The sequence below is a fragment of the Cupressus sempervirens genome, chromosome 6 (genome assembly GCF_028749045.1).
Source record: "Cupressus sempervirens isolate cs-2001-9-10 chromosome 6, ASM2874904v1, whole genome shotgun sequence".
NCBI lineage: Eukaryota > Viridiplantae > Streptophyta > Pinopsida > Cupressales > Cupressaceae > Cupressus > Cupressus sempervirens.
In genome coordinates, this window is record NC_143123.1 from 461,602,541 (window position 1) to 461,618,901 (window position 16,361).

General features: G+C 29.0%; 1 protein-coding gene across 3 annotated transcripts in view; it reads right to left on the reverse strand.

The window, feature by feature from the left end:
* LOC149553059 (wax ester synthase/diacylglycerol acyltransferase 11-like) overlaps positions 1-11,646 on the reverse strand; it is a 107,941-nt gene extending 96,295 nt beyond the window's left edge. For 2 of the 3 annotated variants that reach the window (XM_089788560.1, XM_089788559.1), the window contains exon 1: positions 11,405-11,626. In XM_089788560.1, coding sequence (XP_089644686.1) covers positions 11,405-11,581 — 177 coding nt within the window. In that variant the 5' untranslated portion in view covers positions 11,582-11,626. Of the gene's footprint in view, positions 1-11,404 lie in introns of all 3 variants that reach the window. The other variant, XM_089788558.1, reaches the window with a different exon arrangement.
* Positions 11,647-16,361: the final 4,715 nt, after the last annotated feature.

Here is a 16,361-nt window from a genome sequence, read left to right on the forward strand (position 1 = left end):
CTCTCAATCAAAATTTCTATCTTAAATAGTTGATTGATTTTGGGGCTTTCTTTTCTTCTTTCTGTTTCTTTCCATATCTTCCAAATTTCTACCTTCCATTCACTTTCACCCCACTTCTTTTCTTCTAATTCACCTTTGGGGCATAATATTTCATTCTTGATGATCTACCTTGGTTCTATGATTCTTATATCTTTCATCTTTCATCAAGAACTTTATATTTTATTTGATTTGATCAAATTTATCAATTTGTTGTTTCTCCTCTATCTCATTTCAATTTCAATCATGAGGGGGCAATACCTATCAACTTCAATCCTTGATTCAGTTTTATCAATTTTATCCTCAACTTTTTTAAATCAAAATTTATTTTTATTCTTTGTCTTGATATGGGGTAAAAGCACAGATCCGTGTCACCGTTTGTGATACAAAAACCTGTTTTGGTCAAATCTCATTTCTCTATCAAAACTCAATTTTTTTTAGAAACTAAAAATACCCTTTTATAGATCTCAGATTCTATATCATCATTATATAAATTTTTGAGTGTTTTGATTAGTTATAATATGTTATAATCTCAAAATATTATAAGTCAATATTTCAACGTTTCAGAAGATGCTCTCTCAAAAAATGAAAAAAAATAGTAAATCATATCAAAAAAATAAAAAAATTATATTTATCACTAGAGGAGAGAATCCTCTTCATGAATATGTAATTTTTTTTCAAGAAGGTATAGATTTGATAGGGAAGTTTTGACGGGAGGAAAAAACTGTTGGATTCTGACAAGGTCGAACTTGAGTACTTATAACAAAGAAAATATACATAAAAAATAATTAGTTCTTTTTTTGTTCACTAGCTATACATGTCATCTATAAAATATTTTCAAATCAAAACAAAAAAAGATGATTTGGACATACTTGTTTGATGGGAACTACATCCTATATTTTTTATAGTTATAAAAGGGAATTCAAAATAAAATAAAATGAATAAAATCTAGGCAAAAAATTTATAAAAATTATAGGCATAAAATTCATACAATTCTACACATTTCATCAGTTTACATCATCTTCATATTTTAAACACAAATACCCTTTTTTTGTCATTAATGTTGAACTATCACATTCTGATATCACATTTCTTTATAAAAGGTGACACAGGTTTGTGCTTTTACCCTATGATCCTGAATCGACCACAAATCTGGGTTGTTTTCTGATCCCAAATCGATTTCACACTTCAATTTCTTTCTTTGACTACATGTGTTCCCAAATCAATCACACATTAGTCAAAGAGGGGTAAATGTATGCACCCTAAAATGGTCACCTAGACTATCGGCCCCCATTATTCAATTTATCAAATTTCCTGAATCAATGATTTGTAATATTTTATTAAATCAATTCATATCAATTTCTTTGATCAAATTGTAATTAATTTAATTATTTTAACATTTCCTAAGGTTTAATCATTTTATCCTAAGTCTTATTTAATTAAAAGAAAACCTCTCTTTTAATTAAATAATTAATCTACATTTAATTAATTAAGAGAAAAACCCCTCTTTTAATTTAATTAAATATTTCCTATTTAATTAAAAGAACTTGTTCCCTTTTAATTAAATAAAATTCCACTTGAAAAAGGAAATTAAATAAATATAAATTAAATAAATTCTTGTTTTCCTCTACACTTAAATGCACATATTTCTAAGTGGGATTCCATTTAATTTTTTTCCTCTTTTCTCATTGGTGGAATTTTGTTTCACACGGATCATTCTTTCTCCACCCTTGATTAAATCTTATTGTCTCTTTATCTTAATCGTCCATTCTTCTTTATAAGGGAGAGCCCTCTCCTCATTTTTGATATCCACGATTATGCTATTGTTATGTTGTAGGTTTGGAGAGTGATTTTTGGAGGAGTTTGAGTATTAAATATATTTTTGGAGAACTTCTATCTTCTTGTCTTCTTCTCTCATGCATCCATGACTTCCATCATCATGATCCATCCTTGCATTTTCATATTAGCTTAGATCTATATTTTCTTTCATAGATTAATCTTGCATTGTTATTTCCTTTCATAGATTAAATTTCCTTTCTTGCATTGCTTTGCATTTTTATCATTTAGATTAGCTTGCATCTTCATTTGCATGCATATTTTGGTCTTTGAATCTCTCATTTTATGGTGTACTTTCATGGGCACAAACTAGGAAAAACTGAGGGCCTCCATTACAAACCCTTCCACTCCATGAATAGAGAGCTATGAGCCTCCATTCGAGACCTCATTCTTGAGAAATCTTGGATATAATGACTCATAGAAGTGTGCTCACATTTTAGCACACACATCTGGCAACACGAGCAAACGTTTCTTCATAATCAATCCCTTCTTTCTGAGAGAATCCTCTGGCTAAAAATCTAGCTTTATATTTTACAATTCTATCATCAACATCATGCTTTCTTTTAAATATCCACTTGGAAGAAACAACAGATTTTTCTTTGGGTCTAGGAACAATTTTTCAAACATCATTCTTCATAATAGATTGGTATTCTTCTATCATAGCTTCTTTCTAAGTTGTATGTTTAATAGCATCTAAAATATTGGTTGGTTCTAATTTAGACAAATCATTCATGTGTGTTGTATAACTAGAAAATCTTTTAGGTCTTTTGCTTTCTTTGATTGTTCCAGAAGGTGCAACAAAGTCTTGTGCTTCTTTGACTATTTTAATGGCCCAAAGTGGTCTTTTCTTTAAATTTTGAGTTTCTCCAAGATTTAGGTTTTGAATTTCATTTTCAATATCTTCCATGTTCTCCCTCTAAGACTCAGACTCAATATTTCTTTCAAAACTAGGTAAAGGAGAGGGTTCTTCAGAACCTAAGGCTCTATTGAATGCTAGATCTTCTTCAAAAATTAGATCCCTAGACTAAGTTCAATATTTTTTCTATCCAGGTATGAAAATCCTATATGCTTTAGATGTTTCACTATACCCTACAAAAATACCTTTCCTCCTAGAGGGTTCTAACTTAGTTATCTTTCCTTTTGGAACATGGATTAAAATACTAAGATGACTTATATTGGGTTTAACCTTAGTAAAGACTTCTTTAGGAGTTTTATCTCTAAGGTAGGAGTGAGGGATTCTATTTTGAATATAGATAGCAATACAAGAGGCTTCTACTCAAAGAAATATTCTAGATTTTGATCAAATATCATATCTCTAGCAGCTTCTATAATTGTTCTATTCTTTCTTTTTGCAACCCCATTTTGTTCTAGGTTATAAGGAACAATATACTCCCTCTTAATTCTTGTTTCTTTACAAAACCTTTTAAAAAAATACGAGGTGTATTTCCCTTCATTATCAGTTTTAAGAGTTTTAATTTTATGTCCTAATAAATTCTTAGTTAATGTTTTAAATTTTTAAAATCTCTTTAGGATTTCTTCTGATTCTTTGCATTTTAAGAAGTAAATCCAAGTTTTTCTAGAGAAGTCATCTATGAACAAAATATAGTACCAGAATCCTCCAAGAGAAGGAATAGACATAGGTCCACATAAATCTGAATTGATTAATTCCAAAACATTGTATTTTTTTTCTAATGCTATCATGAAATGGAGTTTTGGTGTTCTTACCCAGAGTGCACCCCTTGCATATGCTTCAGTGGTCTTTACTTAGTTTAGGTAAACCGGTAACTATCTTCTCCATAGTTGATAAGGTTTTGAAATTTAGATGTCCTAACCTTTTGTGCCATATTTCATTTATGTTTACAACTTCATGAATTAAGGCTTGAATAGGTCGACTAGGTTTTGAGTTTAATTCATACAAATACCCTTTTCTCTGACCAATCAATTTTGCTTTCTTAATTGAGGAGTTCTTTGCCCAAGTTATTACTTTACCATCCATGAATGCAACATTATGTCCATCATCTTTAAGTGTTGTAACTGAGATTAGCTTTCTTTTTATTCCTGGTACATATAGTACTCCTTTGAGAAGAAGAGAATTTTTTTATTTTAGTTTCAAGGTGCAATTTCCAATTCCTTTGATGAAATGTGCTAAATTATCACCAATAGTGACCTTTTCATTAAGATTTTTTGATATAGAGTCTAGTGCTTCTTTGTATCCTGTAATATGTCTAGATGATCCACTATCAATCACCCATGCTTTATTTGAGACTTCATTTGATAGTGATGAATACAGTACATGATTCTCAGGATCATAGTTATCTTCTTCCCTAATAACATTTGTACAGTTCACTTGTTGTTTAGAATTTTTAAGACAATTAGATCTATAGTGTCCAAACCTTTCACATCTAAAGCACTTTATTTTGGATAGATATTTCTTAGATTTTTCATTCATTTGATTTCCCCTTTTCTTCTTGAAATGATTCTTCTTTCCTTTATAGGAGTTTGTATTAAGAACATGAAGTTCTTCATCTTCCTTTTTCAATTTCCCTCATTTCTTTAGTTTCATGGATTCTTCCTAAAGACAATATCCCTTAAGTCTATTCAAGTTAGGAAGTTTATCTTTGGCACTTACTCCTTATGTGAAAGTTTCCCATGAATCTGGTAATTCATCTATAGCCATCAGTATTAGTTCCATGTCACTAATTATGGTTCCTATACTTGAAAGTTCATCTCTTAGGTTGGTAACCCTTAGGAAGTAAGAATTCATTAATTCTCCCTTCTTTATTCGAATGTGATTTAGTTTCCTTTTTAGTGTGAGAACTCTACTTGCATTGTTAACCCCATATGCATTTAGTAGTACATTCATCATATAAAATGTTGTTTGATGTTTTGTTAGCATGGGTATGATATAATTTTTCACTCCATCTAATATGATATGAATGGCTTTCCTATTTCCTTTAATCCAAAAGGATTTATGAGGTTCAACTGTTGGTTGTCTGGATGCTGATTCAACAAATTGTTTTACATCATTTTCTTCAAGAATAATCATGATTCTAAACTTTCAGGCATCAAAATATTCTTTCCCATCAAACTTGTCCTTAGGTCTGATTGTGTATGCCATTGAAGATAGGAGAATGATGCTTGATATATATAAGGTTTGATTACTTAATTTGCAGAGCCTAGGTTTGACTACTAGAGCTCTGATACCTTGCAAAGTTTTTGCAAATTATGTTACAAAAGACTCAAACTTCTTTAATATCCTTTATATTGTTGAAGATGATCTTCTTAATGTTTTGAAGATAGGATGAGTTATCACCTTTAACTCTGATCTAAATTTGTTTTATATATGTAGGGTATGTGTAGGATCATAGTCAACCAAACTATGCTCTTAAGTGGCAATAAAAATTTAAAAAATCAGGGTTATGTCAACTTGACGTGCATTTTTCTCCTTTTTATTAACTATATATCAAAAAGTTGAGAGAAAAAAATTTCTAGGAAATTAAATCTAGTGTCTAAACAACTAGGACTTATCTCAAAAAAAATAAAATTGATTGATCAAAATTTTGAATTTTAATGCAATATTACCAAAATTTTAGAACAAAAATAAGATGTATACAAATTTCTGACCACCTTAATCAAAATCAAATGATAATATTTTTTAATAATATTCTAGATATAAGTAGTAGACTCATGCCTGGATGTGACACATATTTTTGAGTATTTTTATCCTAAATAAATAATTTATTATTCATTTTTTACTTTAATATTTTTGGAATAAAAAAACTATTGTGTTTGACCACCTTAACTAATTCAAAACTCAACAAAATTTAATTTTTCATTTTTTTCCCTTATAGTGGAAGAAACATAGAATATGATGCATCTTTTGGATTTAAAAAATGTTGTACCATTTGAAAGAACTATAGTTGTTTTTTAAGTAGTGTGTCAGTCAACACTTTATATGTAACTCCATTAGAAAATAAGTAATAATTACTTACTAAACTCATAATCTAACAAATGTTACATTTATGGAAAGATAAGAACATTCTTAAGAAACTCTTTTTATTTCATCAAATTTTGGTGAAAAAAAGTTGTCAGCTACATGTTTGAAGTAAAAATCACATAAAAACAGGCCAAAAACACATTTTTAGGATGTTTCTAAAGTTGACCATATAGGATTGGTATCAAAAGATATAGTAGACCTTATAAAGATAGTTACTGTTTTCATTTAGTATTAGGGTGGGTGGAAAAAAGTTGGAATAGATTTTGAAATGGTTTGAGGCATTTTAGAACTACATATTTTTCAAATCACCACTTTTTGGCACACCATGATCCTGCACATACCCTGTATAGGTATTATTGCTTGAGGGAGCAGACTTGTTTTTATTGTGTGTCCTCAAACTACAATAAAACCTACCCTTTATATCAATATCAAAGTGCATGTCCCTCAAAGGGACATGACCCTCTCTAGGTCGGGCCAAACACCACTTCTATAAATTAGTGCCTAAAAGGAAATAATACAATTCTTAACTAACATAACCATTTGTTATAGTTAATACAAAACATAATTTCTACAAAGGATCATTGCCCATTCTAATGCAGTGTCTAGTGTATATATATGCTTTCTATGATATAATGGGTGAAGATTAAGGTGCAATCTGCACTTCTCAAACTAGTATGATTATGATGGCCAATATTTAACAAGGTTTGAATAAAGTCATTTTCTTCAAGATATTTTTTGGACTATTTGTGTTGTTGGTCATTCAATATTTTCCAACTAGTTTAACACTCAATGCCTTGTTTTGCAAAGTTTTTCTTCCTAATCCCAACTCCTCCCTCTCCTTTTGATTTAATTATTTTATCACATGAGATCATCTTTATTCCTTCATTATTCGTATCACTTTGTAAAAAAATCTCAATTTTTTATTTTAACTATTGATTGACCCTTGCTAAAAAATAAAGATAAGACAATGAACAAATGGATATGGCTAAAATTACTATCGTTTACATCATGATTCTTCTTTCCAAGACAAAAAAAAAAGTCTTATTTGAATTTGTTCAATTTTATTTTAACATAAGATGGAGTTTAATATTATAGGTGGCTAATAAGGTTATTTTGTATAAAACATTTAGAAAGATGAAGTTTTTCAATTTGATTTAAACCTTTCCTTTCTAACCAATAAGCTCTTTTTGGGTTCTCTCTTAGATATAATATTTCAAAATTATTAAAGTAGTTGGAAAAATAAAATTGAAATATATTTTTTAAAGATTTATACTTCTTAAAGTCCTTAGCATATTTCTCCAAGATGGATGTCCAATAATTCACTTCAACAATTGGAGCATCTCCAAAACTAATTACGCCATCCACAAATTGTTGGTGAGGAGACAAAGAACAAGCAACTTTCACTCCCCTTAAAACTCTAGAATCAAGAATTTTTTAGAGATTTGTTCCAAGAAATTCAACAAAACTAATAAAAGATAAAGAGAAAAAGATCTTCTTTTCTTAGCCATCTACCAAAATACAAGTAGGCACTTAGAAAATCATTGATAAGAATAGACCACTTAGAAGAAATGACAAGCTTCAACCAAATTCAATATTTTACTTTGAGCCTAAAATTATAAATTAATACAATCTATAAAGATCAATCTAGAAAACCCGAAGTCTATTAAATGTCCAACTTTAAAAGTGTGTGCGTGTGTGTGTGTGTGTGTGTGTGTGTGTGTGTGTGTGTGTGTAAAGAATGAATATTTTAATGAGATGTAAGAAAAAAATCTATAATTTGTCTTTCTTTGACAAACCCTTTCTAGTTGGAAGATATCAATTAAGGATGGAAAATATTAAATGTGTTCTCTAATCTTGCATTAAATAAGATTCAATATTGGCTTGTAATGCAACTGAATGTTTCTTACTTACAAATATCGTGTAATCATCTTGAACTCATTTAATCCTCTATGGGGTGTTTATGATTTTTCTTCTTTAAATTCAATGTCCTTACCATCCTCTCCAAATAGAAATAAAACTTTCTTTCAAAAGGAGACAATATAATTAGGGTTTTAAGCAAGGGACATGACAAGTATTCAACTTCCTTATAGGCTTCTCAAAGTAGAAATTATATATACTACTACTATAATCAATGAATTTACAACACTTACATCTAAGTTTGAATTTTAGTTTAAATAAGTGTTTCCTCTTTATTAATTATTTGTGTGTCCCAATCTTCAATAGATAGATCTCTCATAGCTATTAATTTACCCTTAGGTTTTCATTTATATGTTAGAAATCCAACAAGTACTTCGTCTGCATATACTAATCTTGTAATATCATCCCACTTATACTAACACTCCCTTGGAGATATTTAAATGCATGACGTTCTTCCCTTCCAAAAATTTGTAATATCTTCCTTCAAACTGATTGTTGTTTATCCTCATGAAATTCTTATGATGTATACCTTTGTGATAAGTACTACTACTTCCTCTATGATTATGGTATGAATTTAGTTATTTTTCTTCATCATAATTTTTTTTTCTCATCTAGATATAATATGGATTCCATATTTATTTTTTCTTTTATATTGTCTAATTTCATCGTATTCTAGTCCACCTCTCTAAACCCTACCTCCATTACTCTTCTACCTCTATTTAAATATCTTATTCAACTTTGGTTTAATTCTTTGAATAACATTATTCAACAATTGTAATCTTTTCTAATCTCAATTCTTCTTGAATGTATATTCCAAGGCCACATATGAAACACTCTCCTATCTCATTGTGTGCTTCACTATGTTCAATTCTAATTATAATCTCATAGAAATCTTTGGTATAATCCATGAATATATTAACTCCATTTTCCTTAGGGTATATAATATCTTAAACATTTTGAGTCATGGTTAGAGAATTTGATTTAAATCTTTAAAAAATATCACCATACTATTCCTATGATGGCTCCACTTAGGGAACCTAAAAGTGAAATACTTAAATTAATCAACCCATTTTCAAAAATATTCCCTCAAACTTGTTATATTTTCATCATTCTCTAATACTCACCTAGTAACCCTTGTACCCCTTTTCCTCTATGGACCCCCACCTCCCCTCACATAAAACCCCCTCCCCTATTAAGGCAATATATTTTCCCATTTTTTTTTCCATTTTAAACCCCCAATATGAACACAATTGTATTGTATTTCCCCTTTAGTGAAGAGTATGTGCCTATCCAACTTCATTTTTTATATTTAATTTTATCTATATAAACTTATCTCTACCAAATAGTAGCATGTCTTTTTAACTTCAATTAATTATGTTGAACTAAACTTATGAGAATAATTCAAAATTTTGACTATAGGTATTTCACCAATTTTTAGATTTTATTTCAGCATCTTGATATAGTTTCTCTTCTTACAATGTTTCTTAATTTAGATGCATATCTCCTAATTGATTATCTCTAATCCTCATTCCTAGTGTATATACCTCTTTTCCTATATTTTTCTACAACATACAATTGGCCCTTTGTTATTCTCCTCATAACTAACATTACTTAGGACACATTCCTTGGTTTAAATTGTTTTTTTTAATAAGAAATGATATATCCTTGGTATTGAAAAAACATTATATTTATCAAGAACTCCTATCTAATAATTAGGAAAACAAATTTATGATTTCTCTTCTCTATTGAATATGTTGTCTTTGAACTAGATATCCTTTATTGTTTTGGAGATTGATATTATTATGCAAAGATTTATTCCTCCCTCTCTTTTGAAATTTTTATGCATCCTTAAAATATATACCTTTACACTTGTTAAAATTGTATCACTCTGTATAACTATCCCTTCCTTTCTTAAAAAGAGTTTTGTCTTTTTCATCTAGCTTGTGTTACAAATATCTTCTTGGTGATGAATGTGCTTATCCTTGACATGGATTTGTAGATTTTCCTTAAAATAACAACATAAATATATGCTGACACTTTAAGGAAAGATGGGGTGGGGAAGTGGGAATATTCCCATGCCTTCTTGTCTTTGTTTCTTGATCAAGTTTTATTTTAAGATTTTATTTCAAATAAAGAGATTTTTTTGGTGATATTTGAGTTGGTGTCACTACAACACTCCTTTTTGTAGTTGATATTTTGGATTATCTTTCAAAAAGAGGGTAAGTTTTTCTAGTGTTTTTTAGAAAATAAGAGGTTCTTCTTTTTAATATCCAAATTCAATTAGCATAAATAAACCTTGTTAGGATTATTTGATTTTAGTTGCAAAAAATCACACAAAATAAAGAAATATTTTTCTTTGTTGAAAATTGTGCTTCTACCTCTCTTATGAGGAACAATTAACATAACACAACATTCTAATGAGTGGAATCCATACTTTCTACTATGGATCACCCAACCAAACACATTTTGTTTGGAAATATCATTCATGGTTTTTAATAAGGCCATAAAATAATAAGTATTTATATTTCATGATATCATGTATTTCTTTCTCATCAATTTGTGTTTTCTCTTTCTCTTTCCATAGGTCTGCTTACAACCTCACAATATTTCTAAGAATGAGAAGTTTAGATATTTTGCTTGTCAAGGTCTTTTCAAATAATTGATTTAATTTATTTATTTTTAATTCTAACCCCTTTGTCTATCTTTTTGTTTGACCCATGGTTCTCTCTCTCTCTCTCTCTCTCTCTCTCTCTCTCTCTCTCTCTCTCTATATATATATATATATATATATATATATATATATATATATATATATATATATATATATATATCCCCACAAACCTATTAGATTGTATTATAAACCATGATAGATCTTATTATTTACTTTTAGGTTCCATAAAAATATAGGTTGTCAATGAAAAATTGTATCACTTAGAATCACCCACATCCCACATCATTTGTATGTAAGATTGTTACATATCTATTGCCTATAGAATTTGAATGCATAGATTTAAGTTATATCATAAAAAGAAATCAAAATATATATTTATGTATATATTTTCTTATATATTTAATATCTTAGCACACTTATCCCTACAAACCTATGATATTGTATTATACCTATGATACTGTATTATTATTTACTTCTAGGTTCCATATGATCTTCAACGACTTAGCCAGTGCATTTCCAAAATCACTACTGGTTTGAAGATAACTATAAATGATTCGATCAAATGTTCCCTCTGGAGAAATAGGCCTATTAACAATTATGCTCGTTGTACTTAATATTTCTGTGGGAAACTGAAACAATAATTTGATTCAGCATATAATCTTTTACGTAACCCTACTTCCTACCAACATCAATGAATCTTGACCGAGGATTATAATAACTATCAAAAGCTCTTGCAAGTAAAGGAACGCATCTCCACAGCAGAGAGAGAATATCATTTTCAAAAATAGTTCAAATTCTTTCCAAAATATAACCATATATTCTATCTGCAATATCAAACCATATATTCTATCTGTAATATCAAACAACATATTCTACGTGCAATATCAAACCATGGATTATTCTATCTTTAATGCCTTGAAAGAAGAGAGGTTGATATAGAAAAGTACCAGAATGCAGGAGAAGAGTGGATTCTTTGGTAAGAGAGCATCTGCAATCCTTGTCTTGGTACGATCGATGTCCACAATGGTTTGTTCAAACTCGAGAATAATATTAATACCCAGACACATTACAGAAGTACTCAGAGATTGACTGCTGGGGCTCACTGCTTCTCCATCAAACTCCATCGCTATTCACTTCTCTTACAGCAACTGCGAGATTTAATCCTTCACTTCTCTTCACACTCTTCTACTTATCATCTCTTTCCTTCCTCTATTATATAACAGAACATTAATGGTGGGTTGGATAAGTTTTAAGTTTTAGGTCAAGTGCCAAAATCAGTTGGTGGGTAATAAGTACGTGCATATGGGCTTCGTGTATGCTCTCACGGATTTTCTTTTTCTTCTTCAAACAATTAAAGAATGCTGTTGAATGATTTTAAATGGATAGCTCCTCCCAAAGTTTTTCTGTCCACACATCTCGTTTTCTTTCATTAAGAACGGTCAAGTTGTTGTTATTTGGTGATATTGAACGTCTGTAAACTTTTGAGTTTAGATATATGATATATGATTATCGTTGTGTGAGTTTGTTTTCTCCATGTTTAGAATCAAATATATGACGTATGATAATAGGTACTCCATGTTTTAATTAAATAATATGATCTATTATCATGGATCATTTGAATTGTTAGAAAATAAAGTAAGGTTATTAAAATTATGAATAATAATTTTAATTTATTAATAATATTAGATATTTATATTGGTCAATGTGATTCAATATATTGATGTTGATTATTTAAATTCTATAGTTTCAAAATCTTATGTCTAGATATTTTTGTGTGAATATGTTTGTTGTTTAAACATTCACATCAATATAATTTAATTTGGACCTGATGTATAATTGTATCACTGTCTAGTTCTTTCAAGTTGATAAATAATTAATAATTTTGTTGATTGTTTTAAATGTGTAGTTCTTAAAGTCAATTTAAACAACTAATGATGTTGTTGGTTTTGTTTTTATATGATCATGTACATGTTGTTGTTGATTGTTTTGATTTTGTAGTTCTTAAAGTCTCACTATCTATGCATAACATATATTTCATTGTTCTTTATTAAAAAAATGTAGAATATAGTTAAATTTTCATTAAATGTATCATTTAATATTATTGATTTCTCTAAATACATAAATACTAAATTGTATAACAAATAATAATGTTGTTTCTTGTTTTAATTTTATAGATTCTATATTCTAGTCAAAGTGAATAACTTGTATTGCATTTTTATTTTCTTTTTTAAGTATAGAATATTGTTGGTTATTAAAATTATGAATAATAATTTTAATTTATTAATAATGTTAGATATTTATATTGGCCAATCTGATTCAATATATTGATGTTGATTATTTAAATTCTGTAATTTTAAGATCTTATGTCTAGATATTTTTGTGTGAATATGTTTGTTGTTTAAACATTCACATCAATATAGTTTGGACCTAATTTATAATTATATCATTATCTAGTTCTTTTAAGTTGATAAATAATTAATAATGTTGTTGATTGTTTTAAATGTGTAATTCTTCAAGTCAATTTAAACAACTAATGATGTTGTCAATTTTGTTTTTATATGATCATGTACATGTTGTCTCTATGCATAAAATAGATTTCATTTTTCTTTATTAAAAAATTGTAGAATATAATTACATTTCCATTAAATGTATCATAATGTTGTTAATTTCTCTAAATATATAACTACTAAAGTGTATAACAATTAATAACATCATTTCTTATTTTAATTTTATAGCTTCTATGTCCTAATCTAAGTGAATAACTTGTACTACATTTTTCTTTTCTTTTTTAAGTATAAAATATTTTGATGATTTCTTTGAATGTATAATTTTTTAAGTCTATAAATGATTAATAATAATATCAATTGACTTTAAAATATATATCTTCAAGTATATAATAATTAATAATTTTTTTGATTCTTTTTAATTTTGTTGTGTTTATAACATATATTTTTATTAAATAAGTAAAGAATTACATTTTTGTGAGCTTCAAATATATAGATCTTAAATTACCATTTTCTATAAATAAATAAATAAATATTTTGTATCTCTTATTAAGAAGTATAGAATCATGATGATTGATTGAAATGTATGAATCCTAAAATATTATTATTGACACATCCTATCCATCTATTTATCTAATTAATCATTGTTCATTTAATCAGTTTATAGCCTTTTTTAGGTTGATCTTTCCCATTTCAATTAAGTTTAGTTCAAGGCTATTTCATTTTTGTCTCACTTCATAGAGACATATATGTATTCTCACAATTATTCTAAGTAGATCAACACTTGCTACATATTTCATGGGTCATTTAGTACTTCACTACTATCTTTGTTATTTCTTATGAAATTTTCAAACCAAGAGCCTTGTAAATTTTAAGATAAATGTTCTCATTTAAATGGCAGACATGATTTTTTTGCTCATGCATCATAATTTATTTTTGAAAATAATCATTTAACCTTACATTTTAATATTGACTACTTCAATATGATAACAAAGCCATGAATTACAAATTTATTTCGAAAATTAAAGATGAATTTAATAATTAACCTTGTCATCAAAATACAATGAAGTAAAACATATATTTCCACTGAGTTTTAAAGGAATAAAAACCAACTTTTAGTGACAAAAAATTATATCTTTTACATTTCATTAAAAAATATGCACATTTTGTATTGTATGGTATTAAATCTATACAAATCTATACCCATAGTTATTTATTTTCATAGGGAAGAAATTTAATAGAGGGCGTTGGAGTTTTCCATTGATGATTTGTTGGTGAGATCAGAAGGGGATTGTTTTTCATAGTTTATGTACAAGGTTATCATCAATGTTGATGTTCTCCTTAATGAAATGGTATTTGTTGAATTAAGTTTGAACTTTAGTATAATAGGATTTTACTTATATGTTGTTTCTAGTACTTCATATTTTTTGTTGGAAATATGGATGGAGTAACTAAGTGGGGTGGGGGGGGGGTTTGAATCAGTTACCACAAAAAAAAAATCCACAGATCCCTTAGATGTCTTATAAAACTAGTTGTTACTGTCGCTCGATAGCTATACAAAAAATGCTCCAACTTGATAAATGTAGTGTATGTTTATCTTAAACATTCACAGTGACTAACATGCATACATAAAAGAAATAACAAGAACACATGAGACACTAGATTTAACGTGGAAACCCAATATGGGAAAAACCACCACGTAACTAGCTACCAATTTTCACTCTTCTGAAGTGAGCCCTGTTAGGAGCCAACCCTGTTAAAGGTTACAAAACACACTGTTAGGTGTGACCTTGTTAAAGTATTTTATCACCTTGCTAGGAGTTGCCTTGCTAGAGGACTTTAAAACAATTCAATAGAACTGTCAGCTTGTTAGATGATTTACAAAATGGCTGTTAAACCAACTCTATTAAGAGATTTAGAAATCACTGCTACAATGGTGAGAAAGTAACAATGAATTGACCTAAATGAGATGCAACTGAATTGTTGATACAAATCTCAATTCTGCTTCACTAGATCCTCATTGATCGAATAAATCTTTGCTGCTCCTCAAGGATATCTGATCCTTCTTCAAAATTTGCTCACATTTTCTTTTTCATACAATCAGTATACTTGCATGTTCACTCAATACACTCATCCATACTTTAGAATTCACAACTTGACCTCTTATTTATACCTTACAAATTGTCAAGTCGGCTCATTTACAAGTTACAATTATCAATAATCATTACATGAGTTTACTACAATCAGTACATGAAACAATTAAACTTTATTTCCCAAAACAATGAAATCCTTCATTGGTCGACCCTACATGGTAATCATTACTCCAGAAATGATTTCCAGTGTTAACCAATTGAAGCTCAGTGAACACTGCGAACTTTGCAAAATCTTTTGGAGATTGAGTGAACTCGGTAAATACTAACTTTCCTTTGTTAACCTTGTGAGCTCGATTACCACTGACTTTTGCCACAAAATCCTTTGATGCCCAAGTGAGCTCAGTAGAAACTATTTCCATAGAATATTTGTCAAGAATGCTCGATAGACTCTGGAATTTGCTTTGTTGACCAACTGAGCTTAGTAGACTCTATTTGATAATTGATATGACATTTTTGTAACATCAAAGGCAACACACAATTGAACAATTATATCCAAAAATCTCCCTCTTTGGCATTGATGGAAACACAACATGTCATAGTAGATAAAATTTGAAAACAAGTCTTTTTTTGACAGAAGATTTCTACTTCTTAGATTTTATGCCACAAACTTCTCTAATGCAGTAATCTCCCTCTGTGAAGAAATTACATAGCTTCTTTTCTAAACAACAAACTCTCCACAAAAAAATTCAAATTTCAGAAAGATATGACAGTATACTCTCCCTCTTTGACAAGACATGCCAAAGAAAACACATACCAAATGAGTAAGAATGTACCTTAAGTACTAATTCATATGTAATGTTTCTATGGCTATGCTACATCAACTGATAGATCTTCAACTTGGTTCTTGATGATGCATTACTAAAACTTCATTTTAGTGAGCTTTAGATAGGGGAATGACCCCTAACCTACTTCTTAGATACAAGAATGCATCCTTGGGTAATGGCTTAGTGAATATGTTAGCAATTTGCTCCTTTGTATGGACATATTCCAACCTGATCTCCTTATCCTGCACCAATTCTTTGACAAAGCGATACTTTATTGCAATGTGCTTGGTTTTGGAGTGCATCACTAGGTTCTTGGATATGTTGATTGCACTTGTATTATCACAAAGCATAACAACTAGTTCTTTGATTTCAACTTTCATGCCTTCCAACAACTGTTTGAACCAAACAATATTAGAACAGTTCACTGGTGCTACAACATATTCTGCTTCTGCTATAGATTGGGATTTAGAGTTTTTCTTTTTA